General features: G+C 40.9%; 1 protein-coding gene across 6 annotated transcripts in view; it reads left to right on the top strand.

Moving 5' to 3' along the window:
- Positions 1 to 2,791: 2,791 nt before the first annotated feature.
- Positions 2,792 to 11,493, top strand: part of SUCO (SUN domain containing ossification factor) — a 93,077-nt gene continuing 84,375 nt past the window's right edge. For all 6 annotated transcript variants that reach the window (XR_005783569.1, XM_040451672.1, XM_040451670.1 and 3 more), the window contains exon 1: positions 2,792 to 2,965. Coding sequence is in view for 5 of the 6 variants with exons in the window: in XM_040451672.1 (XP_040307606.1) it covers positions 2,904 to 2,965 (62 nt within the window). In the remaining variant the exon portion in view is untranslated. The remainder of the gene's footprint in view (positions 2,966 to 11,493) is intronic.

The raw sequence follows: 11,493 nt of genomic DNA, 5'->3' as shown, positions 1-11,493 counted from the left end.
AAAAACATTTAAAAAAAAGAGGAAAAAAAAAAGAAAAGATCATTGTAGGGACCTGTGGAAAAGTAGTGGGTGGGCTTGTGGTTTGGAGAAAGGGGATTGAAAAGGTGCCTGATAATTTGCCAGCCTCGAGATAAGCATCTATTCTTTTTTTTTAATGTTTATATATTTTTGAGAGAGAGAGAGAGAGAGAGAGAGAGAGAGAGACAGACAGAGCATGAACAGGGGAGGGGCAGAGAGAGAGAGGGAGACACAGAATCTGAGGCAGGCTCCAGGCTCTGAGCTGTCAGCACAGAGCCCTATGCAGGGCTCGAACTCACAAACCGCAAGACCATGACCTGAGCGGAAATCGGATGCTCAACTGACTAAGCCACCCAGGCGCCCCAAGATAAGCATGTATTCTTATAGGACTTCCTTGGCTGTACTCTACTGAGGATCACCTGAAGAGCAACTGTTCCTTATCCTGAATAAATTCCTGGAATGAAAGGAAAAGGGTGCCCAACATGCTAAAGAATGTCAAATAATCCCCATCTTTCTGTTGTCCCTATCTTCTTTTTAACTTTCATATCATCATTTGCTACTGCTCTTGAGCAAATAAATGCACACCTATTGTAAGGAGAAATAGAGACGAAAGGATCTTATTGTTATATACTAAGAGTGGTATCAATAGATCATTGGAACTGCCACCTAATTATTGCCAGGAAAATTAGTTTAGGGTAAACTCCTCTGGAAGCAAATCCCCATTTATAGAATTTTTAAAATACATCCAGTTGACTTATTTCAAGTTCTTAGAATGGGTTAAATTATTCAGGTCCCTGGAATACAATTAACAACAATTCAACTTAAAAGGTTTATAAGGAAATTTCGTGGCTCAAATTTAAGCATCAGAAGGGCATTTTACTAAGGTGTTTCATGTTTTCCCCTACGACACATGGCAATATGTGTGGCCCATGTTTTAATAATATCTGCTTTAAGGGGCACCTCTGTGGTTCAGTCAGTTAAGCATCCGACTCTCTATTTCGACTCCTCTGTTCCGGCTCAGGTCATGATCTCACCGTTTGTGGGTTGGAGGCCTGCCTCAAGCTCCGCAGTGTCAGTGTGCAGAGCCCACTTGGAATTCTCTGTCTCCCTCTCTCTGCCCTCCCCCTCCTCAAAATAAATAAGTAAACAAACATTAAAAAGTAATATCTGCTTCAAACATTTTTTTTTTTTTTTTACACTAAACCTTATGCCATGATCCACAGCACAGACAGAGCATTTGGCTGGGAGCTTTCTGGGGAAAAGTTTTGAGTCTTCTGACAGTCAAAACAATAAAAAGGAAAACACTACTGAGTTATACTTTTATGTCTTTATCTAATAAAAGAAGTATCCCTCAGTAGAGACTAACTTCCTGTCAGTGTCAGTCTGAAAGGAATATATCACCTGAGAGATGAAGGAACACATTAGGCCAGCGGCCAAACATCGTCTTCTCCCCTTTGCAGAAGCTAATACCTCTTCCTCTATACTCTGTGCCATGTAAGAGAAGAGAGCTACAAGAGGGTCTTGAGACGAAAGGCGGTCAAGCATTTTGGAGTTTCAGGCAGAAACCAGCTACCGAGAGATCTTTAGGGACCCCAGTGGCATAAAAATCCAGGGTGGGCACACTGCTCCTTACTAAAGATTGAGAACCAGACACTTTTTTGCTCCGCACAGTAGCAATACGCGTGTGTACGTGACCGCCTTCCTCGCTTTCGGTGAATTCCAACTCCCTCAACAGGAACCCAAGTTTTCCTTTCAGGCTCTTGCGTTGTGCACCCTAAGCATGAATCCAACAGAATGCATACCAACCCCACCGGCCCCAAAAGAGGAATCCAGGACGGTGAAATTTCCCTGAGGCAGAGAAAAAGCGAGAGACTTTCCGCCCAACCAATCAGGTGAGAGGGGATCTGGGCACACCCCTTTCTTCCTACCAATCAGCACCTAACTCGATGGGCTGGGCCCATCGACACCGGGAAAACACCTTTTTAAATTTTATTAGTATAGCTTTTTTTCCCCTCCGTCATTCTAGGCCATCCCACGAACTGTGCTCAAAAGAGGAAAACTGAGTGTAACAATTCCAAAGCTGGTCATTCTGGCGGTGAGAAGTGAAACTATAGACCTCTTCATCAAAACTGTGATTCTATGAGGACTAGAGAATGGGAAAGGAGCGTTCCAGAGGACAAACTACAACTCCCAATGCGCCTTGCGCGGACTCGGCACGCCCTGGGCGAAGGGGCGGACCAAGGCGAAAAAGACAGCTGAGGGTCACGAGGGTCCTCTCCGACTTCCTGAATGTGAGCCACTGACCGCGCGGACTTTGAGGTGGGCGGGGCGGCGGCAACACCGGCTCTCGCGCTGTGTGCCCTCCCCGCTCCGGCTGCTCCGCCTGAGACGTCGGAGGGGGCGTGGCCCGCGCGGAGGCTGGTGGGGGCGCGAGCGCCGCGGGACGTGGGTGACGCGTCTTCTTCCAGCTCAGCGGTGGGTGAGGTGGCGCGGCCCCGCCGGCGATTGGCTGTTGGGAGACGAGGACGCTGCGGCCGTTGGTTGCCGGCAGCACGGAGGGAGAGCCGGGGCGGGCGGGGGGGATATGGGGCGGCAGTGGCGGCGGCGGCGGCTGCAGGAGGCGGGCGCGGACGAGCCGGCGGCTGCGGCAGCAGCGGCAGTCCCGGGAGTCCTCCTGTGAAGCGCCCCTGTCGGCGCCGCCGTGGGCCCCTCGGAGAGGGCGGCCAGTACGCGAGCCGCTGAGGAGCCGCTCCCCGAGCGCCGCAGCCCTAAGGACTCTCGGTCCCATCCTCGCGCTCCTGCTCCGGCTCCTCCATCTTGGCCTCGGCAGTGGCGGCTGCCGGGAGGATGTGCCGCCTTCTGGCAGGGGGAAGAAGGAGGAGAAGATGAAGAAGTACCGGCGGGCCTTGGCCCTGGTCTCCTGCCTGTCTCTGTGCTCCCTGATCTGGTGAGTTGCCGCGACGATATGGGAGTTTCCCATATCGGGAAGGGGCAGCCCGGGTCACACCCCCCCCCCCCCAGTCGTCTTGGCTGTTAGGGTGCGGGTCTCCAAGGCCCTTACGGAGCGACACACGGATTACTTCGCGACTCTCCCGCTGGCCGGCCTGGCTGTGCTCTGGGAGATGTTCACGGTGTGTTTTAGAATGTGCAAAGTGGGAGAGAAAGGTGCCTGAGCAGAGTGGACCACCTGAGTGCCTTTGTACTCAGTGACGGTGCCGCTGGGAGACGGTGGGGCGTTTGGGCAGTTCTCAGACAGACGCCAGGTAAGTTGCTCGGCTTTCCTGCCAGCCACTCGCTTTCGTAGTGTGAGAAGGGCAGAAAGAGTGTCGGATGTGGTGTGTTCCCGACGAGCGATTTTAAAACAACGTGATTGTCACGAGGGTGAGAGTAATGTACAAGCAGTAGTTTGGGCCATTTCTTGCTGTCTTTGGCCTCGGGTGCACTTGGGGCTGCTGTTCTGGAAACTTTGGGGGACATTATGAAGCACTTTGTCAAGAGGTAGATGATGGAAAGCCGTTGGTTCAGTAGAGTGTGTTAGGTGTCGTGTGTACAGCAGTTTCTGCTGATGTCCCCTCGTAATGGGACGATAAGCCCTGTGTTTTGAAGGCGGGAAGGGTGCTTTGTTCCTCAAGTTTATGGAGTTTCTGTTGATCCTTGGCGTATTGGGGCGTCTTTGAGGCGCGAAGAGCGTGTCAGTAAAAGGGTTGCTGTCATCGTACTGGGAAAAGACATTTCCCCCCTCCGACGGAATTTCTTCAGAGATGTGTGACGTTAGCTGACTGGAAAGATGCTTCTTCAGTCAGTGGTTTGCTGTTTATTATATTAAAGTCGAGATAAACTAAGTTCCTTGTGTTGTTTATTTCTGGAAAACACCAACAATGTCTTCATTTTTACCGGTGCCCAATGGATTCCAAAGATTCTGAAGTTGGAGAGTTGTTGCTCACATCAAAAAATAAATAAGAGGAAAAGGAAAGCCCTTGCCTGGCTGAGGAATTTTGATTGGAAGATTGATAGAAGTTTTAGAGAATAAAACATTTGGCCTTTTGGCTTTAATTCCAAACGCTTTTAACAGGATCACTGTCCTTCCCTCTTTCTGCTTGTTAGTATCATGTTGGGTATGAAGAAGTGCATGCAGGAGATGAGTCCACTCACCGCATTTTAAGTTTAAGTTTAAATTTGTGAGATACCAAGCCCTTTTGCTCCTATCCACCTTTTCCTGGGGGCTGCTTGGTAGCGTATGGGTTATACGTCATTTCTTTCCTCTTTGTCCTTGATTTTGCCCATCTTTATACCATGTTATTCTTCACCAGCACTTTCTGAAACGGCTCCTAGGACAAAGGGTATGCTTTTCATTCAAGTTTAAAAATGTATCAGTATCTCTGATTTTTTTTAATTGAAACATATTTGACATGTAGCATTGTGTAAAGGTGTATGTTTGTATATTGTCATTTGATTGCCATTGTAGTGATAGTTACTACATTTATCCTGTCCTGTAAATGATCATTTCTTTTTTGTGGTCAGAGTAGTTAAGACCTAGTCTCAGAGTAAGTTTAATGATTGTCATACAATATCATTGTCTACATGCACTATATCCCACACCAAATCTTCAGGACTTAGTTATCTATTAGTTGCAAGTTTGTATCCTTAAACATGATTTTTTTTCTTCAATTTTAATGGATGGTAGAGATGAGATCAAACATTACAATGTATTTTCTAAAATCGTTTGTGTATTTAAATTAACCATGCTTCTGTTACTTGGTGTAACTTCTGGCTATCTTTTGTTTAGGCTTACTTCAGTATGGTTTCTCAGCTTTATTCATTAGCAGTAGTGAGAATATCATGACCTGTCAGGGGGGAAAAAAATCAGTCAGCTTAGTATTGAAAGTAGTAGTCATAAAGTTCTGTAAAGTTTGTTGACTCTCACAGTGAAGAATAGATGTTGAGGGTTTCAATAAAGAGTGAAAAGTTTAAGAAAGTTTAGGTTAAGAAACAATTGAGGTAGTATATTTTGAGATTAGTTTGGACTGCCAAATTTAGGGATGTTTTAATTATTCTTTACTGAAGCCATTAAAAGGGCATTGAGAAGAGGACATTTAGACTTGAGATTTTCTTGGTAGGGTGATGATGCAATTGGAGAAGAGCAGTGGTACATGGTAGCGATGGGCAGAGGGTATGTTATGTCTTTGAGACATAATGAAATATTGAAATTATTGCACTGATTCAACTGAAGGTCTAAGGTCTAATTCTTGCTACCATGTGGTCTGTATGTCATTTCCCAACATCTCTATTCCCCCTTTACCAGTAATAGATATGGTAAGCCATTGTGGTGTTCAACAGATGTTTACAGAAGAGTTAAGCTCTTCTTAGTAGCCTTTTTTGTCTTCTTTGTCATTCATAAATTGTCTCAAGTTCTGTGATCAGTTTCTTTTTTACATTGTATCGTTTTGTAATTTATGAATGCTGTGTGCTCATACTACAGTACTCTAGTTTCTAAGGTTCTCCTCCCTCCTCCAACCAATATAGCTGAATTTTGTTATCTCCTTGTTTATACTCTCACATTTTTATAGGTCTTGATTATGTTGCCCTTCTCCTTTTGTCTTTTCAGCCTAGAGTCCTAACCTTAGAGTACTTTCACACGAAACCCATCCTTCCATCTTACCATTCATTCTGGTTGCTGTTTTTTACTTTTGCATATATTATGTGGTTCTTTATCAAGTACTACAGAGTATTTTAGGTATAAATGTACCGTAGCTACAGTACAGAGTTATAATGATAGCTGATATTTATTGTCATCTATCTCTGTGTCTAGTTTATGATGTGTACTTTACACATTTTAGCACATTCACTCTTCACAGCAACCCTATGAGGTAACTATTATTGTAAACCTCATTTTTCATTTTATAGTTAAGGAAGTAGGAAAGTTAAGTAATTTGGCAAAGTTAGGCAGCTATTAAGTTTAGGAGCTTAGATTGGAGTCCAGGCAGCCTGACTCGCGGTAGAGGATCCTGACTGTTGTCAAAGGTCAGAAGGCCTGTATTCCAGGTATGGCTCCATTGCTTACTAGATATGTGTCCTTACACATTGTATGTAATTTCTTTGAACCTTAATTCGTATATCCTAAAAGTAGGAAAGTAATTCATTCACACCTCATGGGATTGTTAGAAAGATGAAATGAGATCATCCGTATGACAGATCTTTATAAAATAGTAAGGGTATATTATCTATATATTTCATCATAAAATATTCAACAAAGATTTTTCTCATGCTCATTACGTATCATACATTGTTATGGGCATTGAAAACCTCAAAATAGGGTAACCAACTTAATCCTGGTTTTCTCAAAGTCCCATGTCCCAGGAATTCCCTGTATGATTTCCTACTGCTGCTGTGACAAGTTGTCAAAAATTTAGTGCCTTAAAACAGCATACATTTATTATCTTACAGTTCTGGGGTTAGAAGTCCAAAATAAGTCTTTTTTTTAATATTAAAATTTTTTTTTAATGTTTATTCATTTTTGACAGAGAGAGAATATGAGTGGGGTAGGGGCAGAGAGAGAGGGAGACACAGAATCCAAAGCAGGCTCCAGGCTCCGAACTGTCAGCACAGAACCCGACACGGGGCTTGAAATTATGGACCGCTAGATCATGACCTGAGCTGAGGTCAGACGCTCATCCGACTGAGCCACCCAGGCACCCCAGAAGTCCAAAATAAGTCTTAACTGGGCTTAAGTCAAGTGTCAACAGAGTTGGTTCCTTCTTAAGTCTTTGAGATAAAGAATCTGTTTCTTGGGGCGCCTGGGTGGCTCAGTGGGTTGTGTCCGACTTCGGTTCAGGTCATGATCTCACTGTTTGTGAGTTTGAGGCCTGTGTTGGGCTCTGTGCTGACAGCTCAGAGCCTGGAGCTTGCTTCAGATTCTGTGTCTCCCTCTCTCTCTCTTCTTCCCCTGCTCGCACTGTCTCTCTGTCTCTCTCTCAAAAATAAAGAATAAAAAAAATTAAAAAGAAAAGAATCTGTTTCTTGAACCTTTTCAGCTTCCAGGGCTACCTGTGTTCTATGACTCCTTCCTCATATCATCCTAACCTCTAGCTTCAGTCCTCACATCTGTTGTGGACTGATCCTCCTGCCTCCTTTTTCAAGCATTTTTGGGATTACATTGGGCCCACCCAGACAATCCAGGATTATATCCCCATCTCAAAATCCTTAATTTAATCACATCTGCAAAGACTATTTTAGCACGTAAAGTAACATATTCAGGGATTAGGACTGGAATATCTCTGGGAGGCATCTTGCAGCCTAATATACTGGGCCTGGCAAACTGAAGATTGATCATTGTCCTATAGGGGAAAAAGATTTAATAGGTGCTTTAAGCAGTGGATATTCAAAAATTTTTTAGTGTGCCCCTCCCAGTGAAACCATGTGCATGCACCTTTAATATGTGCTTGAATGTTTATAAGTTATATGCTGTGTGCCAGTATGATATTAGTATAATAGAATACTAATAAGTTACATAAATTAGATGTTTAAAAAAGATGAGAAAAATAAACAATCTTAATACTTTCTGTTAATAGTACTTTTTTATTCTCAAGTAATAATTTCTGGTTAGAGCGTTGTGATTGACTGACTAGATTATTTTACATTGTGATGTGGTTGAAGAATAGCTTGTACTAGTTAAGAGTCTTAGCCCTGCAATTTGTTGGCTTGTACTTGTGTAGTTATTATCGTTGCAGTCTTTGCAGGAATTTTTTTAAAGCTACTTCTCCATGTTGTGAGAGTCAGTTTAGTTAAAACTAAATAATATAATCCCTAACTGTACTTAATTGGGCACATGTAAACACTAGTGCATCACAGTGTGTTGGAAGTAAACCCCACTGTTTGTGAAACTTCTGTTTTTTCTTAGGTTTCTGACTACATAATCCTTGCTATTATTGACGTGTGACCAGCTGACCTTCAGAACAAGTGTGAATCCTTATATTAAACTTAGTAAATCTTGATTAATTAAAAAAACCACTATTTTATAGAACCATTTTATGTTCACAGCAAAATTGAAATTGAGTAGAAGCTACAGAGATTTCCTATATACTCTGTCCCCACCCATGCATAGCCTCTTCCATTAATCAACATCCCTTACCAGAATGGTTTATTTTATTTTATTTTATTTTATTTTACTTATTATTTTAGAGAGAGTGTGTGTGTGAGCAAGGGAGAGGGGCACGGGGGAGAGAGAGAGATAGAGAATCTTAAGCAGGCTCCATGCTCAGCACAGAGCAGAACACAGGGCTCGATCCCACAACCCTGGGGGGTCATGACCTGAACCAAATTCAAGAGTCAGATACTTAACCAACTGAGCCACCTAGGCACCCCTGATTTATTTTTAATACTAAAAAAAAAAAAAAAATCTATTCTTGCAGCCAATAGGATCTTCTTGGAGAAGTTCATATTTAGTGCTGAGAAAAATCTGACATTTTAACATGCATCTAACATATATAATAGTTACAAAAAATAGTTACAAAGGTCTTTAGGAACACCAAGGGTAGAATTTGTATTCTAGATATGGTTCTATCACTAGCTATATGTCGTTGGACAAGTTATTTCTGTGAGTCTCAGTTCACCTGTAAAAATGGCTTGCGAGATGGATAGTTCAAGATGGGAGTATTTTGTTTCAGGCAGAGGGAAGATTCCTAGAGTATATGTGTGGCCAGATGGGAAGGGAAGCTAGGCCAGGTTTTGGTGGGATTTGATTATTGTGTAGATGAACTTACTGTTAAACTGGCTAAGAGGATGAGCCAGTGTAGTAATTTAAACAAGAGCAGGAGGTCAGATTGATCTTTTAATTAGATCGCTGTGGAGATAGAGTAGATTGGACGTGACAGACTGTGGAGACTGGGAGCCATAATGTGGCAGTCACACTGGAGAGACTTGATAAATATTTAAATCAAGGTTGTCTGTTTCAGTGGCTTTTTTGGACTTAGTAGAAATATGTCTGAGTGTGTCATCCAGTTTTCATAGACTTTAGAGGTGATATTTCTTGGTTTGTGATTTTCTGTACCTCTTATCTTGCTTTTTCTCTGATAATTTTGCTGGTTTCTTGCTCATTTGTTAATATGCATAAGTGAGCAGAAATAGAAGAAACAAGAAAAATATATAAGCAGTTTTATCATTTTTAGGATAATGATTACAAATACCCTTGAAAATCACAACTCTGTCTTTCATCTAGAGAAATTATTTTCTTTGTTTTGTTTCTGTAACTTTTTTTTAAGACCATAAGTCTTTTTTGAATAAAATAATAAATATTCAAAATAAATAATAAAAACTCCCTGTTTAAATCATTGGATGACATTTTTTTGTAATAGTCTTTCTTGCTTGTGACTCTAGGTAATGATACTCTATATCCTAAAGCTGCTAAGAGAATAGGTCTTAAAAGTTATCACACACACACACACAAAGTTGTAACTGTGTTTTGTGGGTGTACTTTGTGATGATCATATCACAGTCTGTACAAATATTGAATCACTTACTATATTGTATACCTGAAGCAAACATAATATGATATGCCAGCTATATCTCAATTTTTAAGTAAGTCTCTCTTGTGGTAAACTTTGGGAAGTAAAGTTTATCTTTGCTCTCGGATATACATTCCAAAGAAAGTGTCTGGCACTTAAAAGAGGTATTGGGTTATTAAAAGCAGTGTCCGATCTTTTCAGGCAAGTTTTTAGATGAATCCAGATTGCCTAAGGGAAAAAATCTGTGAAAGAAGATGTGACAGGGAGGCACAACACCTTTGTTAAAACTCCAACACTTGTGTCCAATAAAAAATGGCAAATACTTTATTTATAATATCCTTTGAATTAGTTTTAAAAGAGGTGGATGCATTTTATAACAACTTCTTTAGATTGTTAAATATTTGAGGATATATTGGAATGGATGCAGGTAGTCAAGTTGGCTGGCAGTGAAAACAAGCAAAAGATACACCTAACTTATCTTTGGACATTGGTTGTTTCATTTTTTCCATTGTTCATGAACTCCTAAATTACTCTTTCCCCTTTTTAACTGTCTGAATAGAGAAATAGGTCAATACATAGAGCTAACATTCTAGTGCACGTAATGAAAGGGGAGAGAACATTTTATAAAAAATTTTAGTGCTTTATTCTTTCAAGCCTTCTTCAAGTAGAAACATGTATGGGATACTTCAGTAGTTTATACATAACTGGAACCCTTTATTTGAAACATAATACATTGCAGATTACACTTTAGTGCCAATTGTATGTTATTTGTTTTGTTTTTCAAGGCCATATTTTAAAGTAGTTTCAAAAAATAAAATTGTTCATGTTACAGAGAAATGAGAAATTACTTTTGAGTGTTTGCAGTATCAGAATGTTAATCCCTTGGGATAAACTTACTTCATAAATGCAAATTCTTTTGAAAGAAAGTTCGATTTTATTTTAGGACTTTATTTTGTAATGAATCATGGTTAAAATGGTTTTATACTTTACACAGAAGTAACTTTATACGTTACATAGAAATGTTTTATGGCTCATAGGTACTAAGCTAGTTTTGTATTTCTTGTTATAGGATATTTGTAATCTAACAGGAGAAAATATGTAAAGTGCTTAAAACAGTGGCTTGCTCATAGTAAACACTGTTATAGGAGTTCTTATTATTCATTCTGTCTGGGTGCTTTGCTACAGTTAGAAGGGCAGAGGTGTCAGGGTTCAGAAATAGGAATCCATAAATTCATTCAAAGTGTTATTTGGTTACCAACAGTGTATATGGTGTGGTGGGGAATACTGAAGAGGCAGGAGACCTGAGCTCTGCCCTCGGGAGTTTACAAGCTGGTTGTCAAAATACACATACACAGATACTAGTGTAGTGGAGAGAGAATAAAACTAACTTAGACTTCAGTTGTAATACTTTTTTGCATTATTAATAGTGAGTCTTTTTTGGGGTCTAAGTGTTTAATATCCACTAACTTATTTTATCCTTATTACAACTCTTTTGAGGTAGACACGCCATTTTAAACATGAAGAAAGAGAGGCACAAAAAAGTTAACCAACTTGCCCAAGTTCTCACAGCTCTTAAGCAATGAGCCAAAGCCTGAGTAGGCGGAGTCTGAGCCTGTGTTTTTACCACTACACTGTGCTGCAGGTAGTCTGGTAGATGGCCTTAAGTAAGTTTCTCTACCTTTTCTTTGTGTGTTAGTTTTCTTCTCTGAAAATGGGCTGACTGGATTGCCTCAACTAGGAATGGACATTAGAATTATTCATGAAGCTTAAAAAAAATACACATGCCTAGGGTTCTTACCTTGGGGATTCTGTCTCAGTAGGTTTGGGATATTTTTGTTCATTCCAGTCATTATTGCTAGATTAGATGAATTCCGAGATTGTTTTGTACTTTTAACATTCTGAGATATCTGATTTGAACATTTGCGAACAATACATAAAGCTGAATTGTTCGGTTGGTGTTTAAAGAAGAGAAAAA

This window comes from Herpailurus yagouaroundi, unplaced genomic scaffold (genome assembly GCF_014898765.1).
Source record: "Herpailurus yagouaroundi ecotype Mexico unplaced genomic scaffold, PumYag 205, whole genome shotgun sequence".
NCBI lineage: Eukaryota > Metazoa > Chordata > Mammalia > Carnivora > Felidae > Herpailurus > Herpailurus yagouaroundi.
This window is presented reverse-complemented; position numbering and strand designations above follow the sequence as displayed.